The 15,293-nt window shown below is 40.2% G+C and overlaps 1 protein-coding gene across 1 annotated transcript; it reads right to left on the bottom strand.

The window, feature by feature from the left end:
• Positions 1 to 12,390: 12,390 nt before the first annotated feature.
• LOC123505192 (tigger transposable element-derived protein 1-like) lies at positions 12,391 to 13,885 on the bottom strand. Its single transcript, XM_045256359.1, has 2 exons — positions 12,560 to 13,885; positions 12,391 to 12,474 (listed from the first exon to the last, which is right to left on the bottom strand). The coding sequence occupies exons 1-2, from the start codon at positions 13,883 to 13,885 to the stop codon at positions 12,391 to 12,393; spliced, it is 1,410 nt and encodes a 469-aa protein (XP_045112294.1).
• Positions 13,886 to 15,293: the final 1,408 nt, after the last annotated feature.

Genomic DNA, 15,293 nt, shown 5'->3' with positions numbered 1-15,293 from the left:
GCTGGGTATTATTCACAGACACGAGAGAGGCCAGAAAACTAATAACATTGCTCGCCACCAGCTTGACTCCATCTACTGTCTACTATTTTCAAGTCAGCAGACTCTATTAAGAAGGCTGGTGAGACCGTATCTTCCTTGCAAGCTAAAAGAACCACCTGAACTCGTGACTCTACAATGGATAAAATGGAAAGCCTTGTGGAAATGTGGTACATAAGTTTTGTGTGCGGTACCATGATGTGCACTTTGTTTACATTCCACAGGTTGCCGGTTAGTGTCTTTCCCGTTTCACTCTCCCTCCCTTCACAAAGTTTAGATCATATTCATTATAAAGTTACGTACATACATACATTAGTGTACATTATAATGACTTAAATTAAACTACCTAAATGTTTAACTTCATAATTTTTGCTTTCATTAAACTTTTTACTGTACTATGATTCACTCGCTTTGCTTACTCTCAATGGAAGTTCAAATCAGGGGTTAAACTTGTTATAATTGGTTCGCTTAACGAAGTTTCGCTTAACGAAGTGTTTTTAGGAACGTAACCCCTTCGTTAAGCGGGGGTTGCCTGTATATACAGGCAAACCCCACTTAGCCCTTTCCTTTTGGCAATCGTATATATACGATTGCATCAATGCGTCCGTAGTGACGGCGATCATACCCGTAATCAAGAATTTTCGCGCCTCAATTTTGAGCTCCAAGTGTGGTTTCTCGAGTCAGATGGTGAGTGGAAGTGTCTGGCATGTTTCCACATGTAGTGTTGTCACTATAGCTCTGGAAATTTAGCGGTAACTAAGCTATTTTTCCTTTCTCCGGGCGACACTTGGCAACCCCAGCGACCCGCTGGGTGGAAAGCACCATGATAAGTGTGAAGTGACATCCTGATAAGAGCGAAGGATCTCAGATCATAACATGGAGCAGGACAGAACATATGTATTTAGCAGTGCTTCTGAGTTTGAAGACAGTGACAGTGAATATTTAGAAGAAGAAACTGAAGAAAGCGAAGTCATTAGTGAGGACTCGGAAAGTGAAAAAAAATATTACCTATCATTCTTTCATGTTAATTTTTTTCATTATCTTCGATTTTATAATAAAATGGTAGAAGGTAACTTGTCAGAGAGAGAGAGAGATATCAACTAACAGGTTGGCGCATGAAAGCGTGTGTAATTCACCTCGGTCATCTGCTGGTCACCCAGCCAGTCTTCCCCATTACGTGTGCGTGTGCGTGTGTGTGTGTGTGTGTGAGAGAGAGAGAGAGAGAGAGAGAGAGAGAGAGAGAGAGAGAGAGAGATCAACTAACAGGTTGGCGCATGAAAGCGTGTGTAATTCACCTCGGTCGCCTCCTGGTCACCCAGCCAGTCTTCCCCATTACGTGTGCGTGTGTGTGTGTGTGAGAGAGAGAGAGAGAGAGAGAGAGAGAGAGAGAGAGATAATGTTATTTGCCTTGGTCGTCTGCTGGTCACCCAGCCAGTCTTCCCTATTACGTGTGCGTGTGTGTGTGTTTGTGTGTGTGTGAGAGAGAGAGAGAGAGAGAGAGAGAGAGAGAGAGAGAGAGATAATGTTATTTGCCTGAAACTTGATATGAAAAGGGATGAAATCTCTCTCTCTCTCTCTCTCTCTCTCTCTCTCTCTCTCTCTCTCTCTCTCTCTCTCTCTCTCTCTCTCTCTCTCTCTCTCTCTCTCTCTCTCTCTCTCTCTCTCTCTCTCTCTCATTGGAAGTGTACAATTTCCCATCCAAGATGAAAGAGAGAGAGAGAGAGAGAGAGAGAGAGAGAGAGAGAGAGAGTGTGTGTGTGTGTGTGTGTGTGTGTGTGTGTGTGTGGTGTCATCGCTCTCGGGGCTGTTTCTGGAAGACGGATCACACAGCAGGAGGAGGAATCCTTGATAAGGCATAAACTGAACTTTCAGAGGTCACATTGACCTGCAAAGTACATCATTGTATTCAGAATAACAAAGAGAAAATAATTATTAGGATTCAAATAGTTTTCTGACAATTTCTAGGTTTACCATTTTTAGCCGTCATAGCAAACGGGAAAATAGTTTAAGCGCCGGAAGGAAAGGGTTAACAAAAGGGTTACATTCCTAAAAAAAAACCTTCGTTAAGTGAATTTTCATTAAGCGAATCAATTATAACAAATTTAACCCTTGACTTGAGCTTCCATTGAGAGTAAACAAAGCGAGAGTGCATCATAGTACAGTAAAAGGTTTAATGAAAGTATAAATTATCAAGTAAAACATTTAAGCAGTTTAATTTAAGACTAAGTTATTATAATGTACACTAATGTATGTATGTAAGCATCTTTATAATGTTGATGATCTTAAATTTATGAAGGGAGGGAGAGTGGAGCAGGAAATACGTTGACTGGCAACCTGTGAAATGTAAACAAAGGGCACATCATTGTACCGCAAACAAAACTTGTGTACCACATTTCCACAAGGCTTTCCATTTTATCCATTGCAGAGTCACGAGTTCAGGTGGTTCTTTTAGCTTGCAAGGAAGATATGATCTCACCAGTCTTCTTAATAGAGTCTGCTGACTTGAAAATGGTACATAGTAGATGGAGTTAAGGCATGGTGGGAAGCAATGTTATTAGTTTTCTCGCCTCTCGTGTTTGTGAATAATATCCAGCTTCACTTTGAGAGTAAGAGACTTCCTGGTCTTAAGTGCTGCCGCCTAGTGGGATGAAGGGATCGCTTGTGTGGTAGGTTTGAATATGTTTGGGGGCAGCTCCAGATAGTAGTGAATTCCGGATAGTGGCAATCTGGATACGTGGGTGATTACTGTATATATATATATATATATATATATATATATATATATATATATATATATATATATATATATATATATATATATATATATATATATATATATATATATATATATATATATATATATATATATATATATATATATATTATGTACATACATATCACATATGCACTAGTGCTACTTCAAAAGAGTGGTAATATTGAGTCAGCGTGCCTTAAAATGGAACTGCTGGCTAGTCACTTGTCTTACCTGGGAGCTTGCTCGAGAAGATACTTTTTATTTGATAAATTTTGTTTTGTAGGTACTACTATAGATGTTTACACAAAGTAAGTAACTTGTAGCAAGTTATTTGTTCTACAGTACTACAAATGCTAATCTGCTGATTATAATACAGTAGCGACTCAATGCTCAAACTTAATTAGTTCCAAATGGCTGCTCAAGTATTAAAAAGTTTGACTGTTGATACCTGTAAATCAGGTACTTCATTTTAATCATAGCCAAACCTCAAGTTTATAAAAATTTCAATATTTTTATTACAGTTTTGATTTGTACATACCGTAAGTGAAGGGTGGTGATGGATAACTTAGGAGGGAAGAAGGATGGGGAGGAGGAGGAGGAGGTCGTTTGAGGACCAGTCATCATCCATGAAAATGTCTTTGTAACTTTTCTCCTTGGGTGATTCCTGTGAATCCACTAGTGGAGGGCTGTGGCTCATTAACACTTGCACTCTCTCCAGATTCCTTATTTTCTCTATTAATAAGCCTCTTTGGTGTCATCGTAAGTTTTTAAATGAAAAACTACCGACAGAATGCAGAAGAATGTTTTTTTCTCAAGACTGCGGCAGGACTAGGGATGTGCACAGGCATACGGTATGCCGGATTACTCTATTACCAGTATTACCAGTAATACGGTATCAGAACGGGACAGTGACGGTTGTGAGAAAGGAGAGTACAGAGCTTTGTAAACAATCAAATGTACGGCCGTTTGATTACCAGATATTTTCACCACTAATATGCCTTTGGTGTTAATGTAAGATTATAAATGAAAAACTGCAGACAGAATACACAAGAATATTATTCTGACGACTGCAGCAACACAACTGGTGGAGAGGAGAGGGAGAGGCCAGGGAGCCTTTTGTTTACAACCACGTATATGGGCGTTTGACTATCAAGTATTTTTTTTAGTATTAAATTAAACTTTTGCATTCGAGTATTGAAAAGTTCGACTATTTAGACATTTGAGTATTGAGTCTCCTTTGTATTGTTAGAATTATATGTTACATAATTGTGGTAACTTTCTGTAGTATGTATTACATTGAGTTAAAGTTTTGATGTTGACAGATTGTTTGATGCTAAGGGCATGAAGATTCAGTTCTGCAGCAGATTGTATAAAGCAGTAGATGATGATAGAGGATGTACTACAAAGAAGCTCTCAAGAGTCGAGGACAGACACTGTGGAGGTGGAGGCAGTCCCACATAAAGGCTGGGCTGCCCTTGTCACCTTCATGTCATTTCTTACATATGTAAGTAGTGTTGACTGTTGTTTGTATGAATACAGTAGCTCCTGAATAAATTGAACATTGATTTGTCAAATTTTAGAGAAAACTCACTTACCTAACAACCATTATCATTATTTTCTAATTTCAAGATGATTGCTATAAAGAAAATTCAATGAAGTGTTCAATTTTTTTTTCTCTCTCCTCTTGTTTATGTAGAAAGAGTACCAACCAAGACCAACAAAAATAGCTATGGAAAAATAGGCCTACTGCTGGTCTCCCTACAATCAAATGCTAATTGGAAAAAGGATAATTGTCTTGAAATTTCACTCTTAAATGAGTTCAAGTCATAGGAAGACTGTAATACAGAATCAGGAAGGGAGTTTCAGAGTTTACCAGAGAAAGGGATGAATAATTGAATAATTGAAAATATGGGTTAATACCTGCATTGGAGAGATGGACTGAATAATGGTGAGAGAAAGAAGAAAGTCTTGTACAGCAAGGATGTGGTAGGAGGGGAGGCATGCAGTAAATAAAATTAGAAGAGCAGTTGGCATGAATAGTAGAAGATAGTTATGGATGCAGCTTTGTAGTGGTGAGAGGGAAGCTGAAGACAGTCAGTCAGAAGAGAGGAGTTGATAAGATAAAAAAAGTTTTGATTCCACTGTGTCTAGAAGGGCTGTGTGAGTGGGATATCCCCCCCCTCCATATTTGTGAAAAATACAGATGTGGAAATATTGGGTCGTATCCAGGATTTTTTGTTTGGGGGATCTAACCTAGATTAGGGTAGGCTGGTTTGGTTAGAATTTCTGAAGCAATTGCCTACTAATTGTTTTTTTTTTTTACTATTCTACAACCATATTATTGATGTTTTACTACTTTTATTCCATAATTTCCCTTAGGTTAAGTTCATATCCCTGCCTGAGGTAAATCTAGCCCAGACCTGATGGGATGCTAGTAAATACTAATTGCTAACAGCAAGCATACATCAAACAGTATAATTCACAAAGAATTAAAAAAAAAAAAAAATGAATAACAATAAAAACACTGAAAACAAATTATACCATGATCTACACATTAAACATATATTTTCCAAAATAAAATGTTGGTAATAAGGGTCAGTCACATCAGTACTGTTCTCTATATTACCCAATTTCACACAAAATTTAAACTGACGTCACTGAGGAATCCAATGAGATGCCTGACATGCACACCTCATGTCAGTTCGCTGCCTACCTTCGTCCAGTCTAGACGCCACTCCCTCCGGTATGCCGACCTTCTCTTGTTTTACCGGCTTCTCTAAGGAGTTGTCCTGGTAAGCTTTCTCCTTTCCCTGCTGATGCTCAGAGTTTTTGGTGACAATGAACGCAATCCAAGGATTGTTGTTTTTCGGTCTTGCTCCCTGTTAGTGACCCAGAGTTGTAGTTTGGTTGCAGGGTCATTTGGAATGGACAAGGACAGTGTTCTGGAAACGCCGAGACGTTCTTTGTTGTCGTCAGCTAGCAAGCAGTCCAGCTGCAAGAAAGTTCTACCGGTGGGGGAAGATGAGAGGAAGAGAGACAGGCAGAAGCTAAACAACAGGTGGTTTGTGCTTCGTTGTCTTCTGCTGCGGGTCCGAGTCACGATATAAAGACTCCTCTTCCATCAGCTGACCACTCTACCTGGGATGCTCAACTTGACTGTCTAAGCATTGTTATTAGTGACCTGATTGCAAAGTTGGATGGGAACGCACCAGCTACCACCGCTTCTGTCAGGAGTGGCGCTGACTTTAGTGGCTTCGCTGCGGCCTTATGTGGTGATGAGGAAGGTGAAATTCATGAGGGTGCTTGTGATCCCTTAGAGGAGCTGGATTTGTTTGGTGTTCCCCAGCCGGCCCACCCTGATGCAGAAGGTGATAATGCTGACTTCCTTCGTGCACTTGAGGAGTTGTCAGGTCACTTCCAAGGAGAGGAGGAGAAAGGTGAGTCCCTTTCTGAGCGTCTGGCTACCATCTTGTATGCCAGTCTGAGGTGCAGGTTGTCCTCTGATGGTGTGAAGTCAACCTGTAGCAAGATAAAACTCTCCAGTAATGTGTCGAACTTGTCTGTTCTGGCGACTAACTCAGCTATCACCTCTGCCATGACTGTTGGTGGCAAGCTTATAGATATGTGGCTCTTCCGTACTAATGAACTGCTTTCCAAAACCATTGTTCCTGTGGCACAGTATATCAGTGATATTGACAATTTTGTCCGTGGTAACATTTTTGCTGCCAGGCGGTTATGGTAGGCCTTATTTACAGATAAGTGGATTCATGATGTTGTCCATGGTAAGGTCATTGAGGTTTTTGCTCCACCTACTCAAACAATACTGCCTAGACCTCGTGACCTTTCTGTAACTGATTGCTCTACCCTCAACAGTACCATGTTGGAGTGGAGTGGTTGAAGGTTGTAAATCAATTATCGGTCAAGGTTTCTTTTTCAATATTTTTCCTGTTATGAAGAAAGATGGAACAACTACAGTCATTTTGAACTTTAAGAACTAAATAGATATATTCCTCATGTTCAATTTAAAATGGATACCCTTAAGGAGATTGTCCTGCTAATCCAACCTGACTGCTTTTTGCTACCTGTGATTTTAATCCTTAAAGTACAGGGGGGTTGATTTACTTTCCGTCTGTTACAATGGGGAAAAATCACACCTATCAAAAATGCTAAAAATCTTTTTTCCTTATAAAAACATATTTCTTTGTGTTATTTTGAGTACACGATGTAGTTTTTAACATGTTATGACCTCTGAGAGCAAAGTTATTGCATATAAAAAAATTCATGGCAGAACTCACCGCTAAGAAATACCCCCCAAGCTCCGATAACACCGCTCTCTCTCTCTCTCTCTCTCTCTCTCTCTCTCTCTCTCTCTCTCTCTCTCTCTCTCTCTCTCTCTCTCTCTCTCTCTCTCTCCTTTTGGGCATTTGAATTTGATGTAAAAGTAGGAACTTTTGCACTTTCATGTCAAGAAAATTTGAACTCAGATATATGAAATGATGTGAAAAACACGAAAAGAAAAAGAAAAAAAAACCACGTGTTACAAGTATTGTGGATTTCTATAATAACTGGAATCTGGCAACTCTTATTAGCAATGGGATTCACGTGACTTGGCCGACAAGCACAGTCCTGTAGAGACAACCATGAGTGACACACACCAGCACATTGCTCGAAGGGAGTAGGCTACGTGAGGAGGTTTATGAATGTCGCTGTGAGGGTTGGTCTCTGTCTCCCAGATCATTATCAGAATCACTACTGGAGTCTTCACTTTCTTCTGTCTCAATAAAAAAATCACTGTCTTCATTTTCATCACTCTTCAATGTCATTACCGAGTAACACTGACATAACATCACTCAGAGTACCATTTCCTCCCTCCGGGTCACGGGGGTTGCCAGATGTTGCCTCGAAATGGGAAAAGATGACCTATTGTGAGAGAATATGTCTCAAGGCTCAAGCAGGCGAGTGAGAAAAGATGCCAGATACCTCCACTTACCTTAGGACCAATAGTGAGGGGGAGAGATTCAAACGTTTAGAACAGAAAAATCATGATTACATGTACATTCCCCGCCTCTCCGCACGCGACTCTAAAATCGTACATATACGATCACTATGCTTTAAGGGTTAAGAATGCTTATTTTTCAGTTTATGTGAGGCCAGAAGATAGGAAATGGCTTAGTTTTTTTTTTTTATTTTGGAGGGATCAACCTTTCTAATTTACCTGTCTACCACAAGCCTTAACATCTGGCCCTTGGATTTTTACCAGGCTATTAAAACCAGTTCTTTCTCACTTACATAAACTTTGTATTACTGTTGTGTGTTATATTGATGATTGTATTTTTATTGCAGCTTCTAGCAAGAAACTACACCAGTATTTAGGCTATGCCTTGCACCTTTTTTATTCTGTTGGGCTCACAGTTGATACTCTAATGTCATCCCTGGAACTTAAACAATAGGTGGAATTTCTTGTTGAGTTCAGTTGACATGACTGTCACTCTAGCCCCTCATAGAAAGAAATATATCAAAGAGCAAGGTTTACAGTTGTTATAGGGAGACATTACATGACTTGGCTTCTTGCATTGGTTTGGCTGTGGCTGCTGAACCTGTAGTAGAACTTGCATCCCTCAGGTACAAGTATCTTGAGATACAGGCAAACCCCGCTTAATGAAGGTTCACATAACAAAATTTCGCTACAACGAACGTTTCCTTTTACTACCATCTGCTCGTATAACGAACACCAAACTTGCTTTTATGAAATTTTATCCAGGTAATTTTTTCCAAGTTTGAAAGCCCCGCCGTATCACACAAGCCGACAGGCTTTTGAATACACCAGTGCCTCTCGTGGACAAAACGCACACCACTCACTCCCCTACCCTTCCCCGCTCTCAGCTCAAAACAATAACAGTGTCCAGCACCAGCTCGTCTTCCCTCGCTCAACAAGCCACCAAAACGCCCTGCTACCAGCCCTGCAATGTCGCCTAGCGTTCCTTAGAAGACCAGGAAGTCTCTTACCCTTGAAGTGAAGCTGGATATTATTCACAGACACGAGAGGCCAGAAAACTAATAGCATTGCTCACCACCATCTTGACTCCATCTGCTGTCTCTACTATTTTCAAGTCAGCAGACTCTATTAAGAAGGCTGGTGAGACCGTATCTTCCTTACAAGCTAAAAGAACCACCTGAACTCATGACTCTACAATGGATAAAATGGAAAGCCTTGTGGAAATGTGGTACATAAGTTTTGTATGCGGTACAATGATGTGCCCTTTGTTTACATTCCACAGGTTGCCAGCTAGTGTATTTCCTGCTCTTCTCTCCCTCCCTTCATAAATTTAAGATCATCAACATTATAAAGTTACTTACATACATACATTAGTGTACATTATAATGACTTTCTCTTGAATTAAACTGCTTAAATGTTTAACAATAATTTTTACTTTCATTAAACCTTTTACTGTACTATGATGCACTCTTGCTTTGTTTACTGTCAATGGAAGTTCAAGTCAGGGGTCAAACTTGTTGTAATTAGTTCGCTTAATGAAAATTCGCTTAACGAACTTTTTTTTAGGAACATAACCTGTTCGTTAAGCGGGGGTTGTCTGTAATTTGGAATAGGGAACTGGTGCTCAACTTTGGTAATTATTTTTCCAAGGTTACTTTGGACTTACATTCATTAGATCTCATCAATTGGTGGGTTAATAACATTGATTTTCAGACCAGGTCTCTGCTCCTATCCCCTTCTCACTTTGAGTTGTATTCTGATGCTTGCCTTACAGGCTGGAGTGCATATGTTGGACATTCTAAGACAGGGGGGCTACTGGGCTCATAAAGAATTAGACCATATTAATTGTCTAGAGTTGAAGGCCATCCTCTTTGGCTTCAATCTCTTTGCAAGGATTGTTGAGACAGGCATATTAATTTTTGCTCTGACAACTCCACTGCCATTGCTTGCGTGAACTGTTGTGGGAGCACGAAACTTAATCTTAATACCTTAACTGGCGAGATATTCTCTTGGGCTGAGTCATGGGTATTATTTTATTGGCAGTGTATGTCGAGGGACTTCGTAATGTAGAGGCTGATAGAGAATCTAGAGTGCATAATGTGGATACTGAATGGATGTTGCAGCCCCATCTCTCTAGGAAACTAACTGTCAGATCTTTTTTACACCAGAAACTGACTTATTTGCTTCTAGGATCAATGCTCAAGTGGCCAGTTGTGTATCTTGGAAGTCAGACTGTGCTGCAGCATGTACAGGCAAACCCCACATAACAAATGGGTTAGGTTCCAAAAAAAGTGTTTGTTATGCGAAAATTCGTTGTATGGGGTCCTAGGATGAGTAAAAAAAATAATAAAAAATAAAATGAAATAAAATAAAAAATCTGAACGTGTCGAATTCAGACGTGGCAGTGGATGGTGGTGGTGGTGATTCAGGGGCGTTTTCAAACTCGACCAAAATTTTCCCAATAAATTTTTTGTTATAGCGGGGTTTGGTGTTCGTTAGGTGATATAAGGGTAATAAAAGAAAACATTCGTTGTGGCGAAAATTCGTTGTGTAAATGTTCATTATGCAGGGTTTGCCTTTATTAATGCCTTCACCCTTGACTAGTCCATCAAGAGTTTATATGCTTTTCACCCCTTTGGCTTGATTTCCAGGGTCCTGAAGAAACTACTGGAATCCCAGGCTGCCTTTCTTGCAGTTCTACCACTGTGGCCAACTCAGGTGTGGTTTCCAATGGCTCTCCTCCTACTGGCTTGACCTCCCCTTCTCCTTCCTCAACACTGTGTAAATCTGCCACAAGATCCCTCTTGCACATATCCACAGGCTTACAAGCTGATACTGGTTGGCAGAAGTTGCCCAATTTCTCCTTGGATCATGGAGGAAGGGGACTTTATTACAATATGGATCATATTGGCAGATGGTTGTGGACGTTCGACTATAAGGTATTTTTTCGAGTACAGGCAACCCCCGCTTAACGAACGAGTTACGTTCCTTAAAAACCGTTCGTTAAGCGAATTTTCGTTAAGCAAACCAATTATAACAAGTTTGACCCCTGACTTGAACTTCTATTGAGAATAAACAAAATGAGAGTGCATCATAGTACAGTGAAAGGTTTAATGAAAGTAAAAATTATGAAGTTAAACATTTAAGCATATGTGAATAATATCCAGCTTCAATTTGAGAGTAAGAGACATCCTGGTCTTCGTAGCAATGCTAGGCAACATTGCAGGGCGTTTTGATGGCATGTTGAGCGAGGGAAGACGAGCTGCTGCTGACGCTGTTATTGTTTTAAACTAGGGGGAGTGAGTGGCACGTGTTGCCCACGAGAGGTGCTGGTGTATTCAAAAGCCTGTCAGCTTGCGTGATATGGCGGGGCTTTCAAACTTGGAAAAAATTACCAGGATAAAATTTTGTTAAAGCGAGTTTGTTGTTCGTTAAATGAGCAGATGGTAATAAAAGAATTCATTTGTTGTAGCGAAATTTCGTTGTGTGAAACTTCGTTAAGCGGGGGTTGCCTGTATTAAATTGAAATTCTGTGTTTGAGTATTGAAAAGTTTGAGTATTGAGTTTCCACTGTACTTATTTATTTTTCTAATACATGTAAGAAAACAATATTGTCTTGCATTTTCTTTTAGAATATAAGACTTTTCTTTGACAAATATTTAATTTGTCGAGTGGTTTAAAGTTACCTATACAGAAGCTCCCCAACTTACGAACATAATGGGGACCGAGAGGCCGTTTGTAACTCCATTTGTTCGTATATCCAAAGTCGGGTCTCCATTGCCTTTTTTCCCATTGTTTTAAAGTTTTGTTTACATTAAGAATACCTGTACATAAATCCCAATAAGTACGACATACCTTATACAGTACCTGTAATATGAAATGCTTTTAATATTATTTGATGGTGATTCATACAACTTTAATGTAGAAACATACTTTATTTAAAAAGAAAATATATTGTAGTGGTGACTGGCTGGCGAACCGATCGATAAGATGGCGTGTGGTCAGCTGGGCAGGAAAACACAACCAGGGCCGTCACACAACACGAAGCCTATCCGTTAGACTGGGGGATGACACCATACCATACTGAGAAAGATCGATAAACATGGATAGATTAACATGGCGTCGATCAATGGGGGTTGAACAGGTGCCTATAAATCTGGGATGACTAAGCGTCTGTATATCGGGGTCAAACAGCTGACATGGTTACCGCTAGGTTACAGACTCGCATTTAGGTTACACATTTTAACGTTAGGGCTATGTCAGTTACATACATGAAAGCATTTCACATGAAATATGAAACAGAAAACATTGCATGCTTGAAATATAAATGAGGAAACTCGTAAGATTTACCTTGTTCACTTGGATTTGTTGGGGAAGTGGCGGGCGAGGAAGGGGTGACGAGATGGTGGAGGGTCGTCAGCATCGCTGTCAGCGTCAGGCGTGTGGGTAGAGGATGAAGATGGCACTGGCTCATGGGTAGATGGCACTGACTGAGGAGTGGATGGTACTGTTGCCTCACGTTTATCTACCCGTTTGAAGAACCGATGAAGCGACGACTGGCTCACAGCCTTCTTTTTTTCCTCGTATATGACGCGGTAGCATTTCAGTGCATCATGAACAGCTGCTGACACCTTGGCATGTCGTTCTTCATTTGGGTCCTGTTCTTCAAAATTTGCCAAGGCTGCCTCTATGGATGCAAAAGCTTCTGCCATCTTTTTAGTTTGGAAATGTTTTGGTGGCATTTCCACTTCTTCCTCCTCTGCCTCTTCTGCCTCCTTCCTCTGCTTCTCCAATTCTCGTAGTTCATCATTAGATAGCTCCTTGTCATGGTCATCAAAGAACTCTGTGAAGTCCTGCTCCTCCAGCTCTAGCTCCAGTTTCTCACTCATGGAGATTAAATTGTCAACAACCTCCTCCTGCTCCTCCTGAATATTTTCAAACCCAGTGAAATCATGAACAACCTGAGGGCAGAGCTTTTTCCATACGGCATTCATACAGGTGGTTGTAATTTCCCACCAGGAGGTATTAATGTTTTTTATGGCATTGTAGATGTTATATGACTTCCAAAATTCGCTCAGAGTCATATCATTCTCGTCTGTTGCCTTCAGTGCCTGGCGGAAAGTGCGCCTTAGATAGTATTTTTTGAACGTTGCGATGACTCCCTGGTCCATAGGTTGTATAATGGAGGTTGTGTTGGGTGGCAGGTAGACAACCTTGACATTAGGGTGAAAGTCATCTAGGTAAGGTGGGTGGCCAGGGGCGTTATCCAGCACCAGGAGGACGTTGAATGGAATGGAGTTGCTCCGACAATACTTCTCCACCTCAGGGATAAATTGATTATAAAACCACTCCTGAAAAATCGCCTGTGTGACCCAAGCTTTAGAGTTACTCTTCCACACAACTGGAAGAGACGCCTTGGCAATGTTTTTCAGGGCTCGTGGGTTTTCCGAGGTGTACACCAGTAGGGGCTTTAATTTTAAATCACCACTAGCATTACCCCCAAGCAGTAGCGTCAGTCTGTCCTTTGCAGCTTTGAAGCCAGGCATCGTCTTTTCCTCCTTACTGATGTAGGTTCGGTCAGGCATCTTTTTCCAGTAGAGGCCAGTTTCATCCACATTGAAAATCTGTTGTGGTGTGTAGCCTCCCTGGCAGATAATTTCTGCTAGTTTTCCTGGGAATTCCTCAGCTGCCTTAACATCTGCACTCGCCGCCTCACCAGACACCTTCACGTTATGCAAGTTATTGCGCGCCTTGAAGCGGTTAAACCACCCATGACTTGCAGTGAATGACACATCCTCACCATACTCAGCCTTCAGTTCATTGAATAGACTCAGGGCCTTCTCTTGAATCATCATAAGGCATAGACGTTTCCGTTTCTGGATGCAGTCCTCGAACCAGACGCCGAGATGTTTTTCCATCTCCTCAATCACTTTCCCTCTCTTTTTCGATATGATGGTTGATTGCATGGGCACTGCAGATTTCACATGTTCCACAATTTTTTCTTTGTTCTTAATAATTGTGCCTACAGTTGACCGATTCATATTAAATTTTCGTGCCACATCAGACATTTTCTCACCTTTTCGCTTCACACTCGACATTTTTGATGGAATGATGCACAGGTAAAGCGAATTATGGCACAAAAATTGGCAGTACACGAGGACACAGTGAACAGATGCTTTCGTGTTTATGGCAGGAGCCTGGAGGGCAGGGGAGTGATTCGCACAGCTGAGTGAGCTCGGCAGCGCCACGGCGTGGCAGACTCATTAACTATATTTGCGCGCAGGAAATTTGAAGTTTCCTAGCATCTTTCAAACAATTTTTTGGACTTAAGTATTTAAAAGATTTGTTCGTATGTATGAAGTGTTCGCAAGTCGAATGTTCGTAAGTAGGGGAGTTTCTGTATGTCACAATGATACCCAGGTTCTAGTTGGTTACACTAAAGATGCGCCTGGGTGGTGATATGGGCCCTAATATGGGTACCACTATAAATAAAATTGCCTGTGCCACAAATGGGCAGAAGGTTGACCATGTTTCCCACATATACTCTTGAAGTATGGCTACAGCTGCTATAGGCCATAGAATAAAAAAGTAAATAAATAAATAATAAAAAAATAAATAAAAATGAATAAAATCAAACTGGGATATCACAATTTGGCTTTCCTTGATAAGTTTCAATAATTCTCTTTATTGATCTTTTCATAATTTCATAATTTTCCTGATATCATTTTTATTAGCTTCTCTCTTTGGTTGAACTAAAGTTGACCATAAAACCTTGTAGCATTTATTTTTCTAAATATGCAAAACAAAGAGACAAAAATCTATAAACAAATTTAGGAAAGGAAAAATGTAGTACAGTATAGAGATGCACTGAATATTGACAAATAAAGTATGTCCACTGGTGGGTCATATCGCAGAGAAGTCATAGATTTTTCACAGTATGCAATGTGACCCACTGGTGGGCAAACAGTTTGACATTGCCAGTGTGTTTGTGTTATCTCCCAGACAACACTGCTCTTCTTGCTTCACTGGCCTTACCAGCCATGACATGATGACAGTTTGTTTGTATCACAGTGTGGGAGAGTTCGTTGTGCTGCCAAATGCAGGGAATGTGTTAAAAAATTAGGAGAACAGTGGTATAAGGGTATGAGTTGATATATCTGACAATTTACCAGATTTTAAGACCTCCCATGGTTCTGAGGGTATATTGATGTTTACATATTTTGTCTTTTTTGACAATTTGAATTGTAGAATAATCTTTTTTAAAATTTGTTTGTTTTTATTATTACATAAAAAAAGTATCTTTACCATTTACATATATCCTTTAAACAATTTTGAAAAGTGAATTCGTGCAGAGCTCTATTGTATATTTGCAAGGAAAAATATACAGAAGACTTTATACAAGGTAAAATTGATTACAACCACAAGGAAAACATCTGTTAAACTAACACCATTTACACAATGGTGAATACAGGTGCAGTTTATATCATTCAAGATTTTCAAGTTATG

The sequence above is a fragment of the Portunus trituberculatus genome, chromosome 17 (assembly GCF_017591435.1).
Source record: "Portunus trituberculatus isolate SZX2019 chromosome 17, ASM1759143v1, whole genome shotgun sequence".
In the NCBI taxonomy this organism is placed as follows: Eukaryota; Metazoa; Arthropoda; class Malacostraca; order Decapoda; family Portunidae; genus Portunus; species Portunus trituberculatus.
Note: the sequence above shows the minus strand (reverse complement) of the source record. Positions and strands in the feature narration are given on the sequence as shown.

Excerpts from the sequence above, each read along its gene's own strand:
- LOC123505192 (XM_045256359.1), bottom strand. The coding sequence starts at position 13,885 with ATGTCGAGTGTGAAGCGAAAAGGTGAGAAAATGTCTGATGTGGCACGA. Across the intron at positions 12,475-12,559 it reads TGGAGAAGCAGAGGAAGGAG|AGGCAGCCTTGGCAAATTTT; the intron begins GCAGAAGAGGCA and ends TTGCATCCATAG.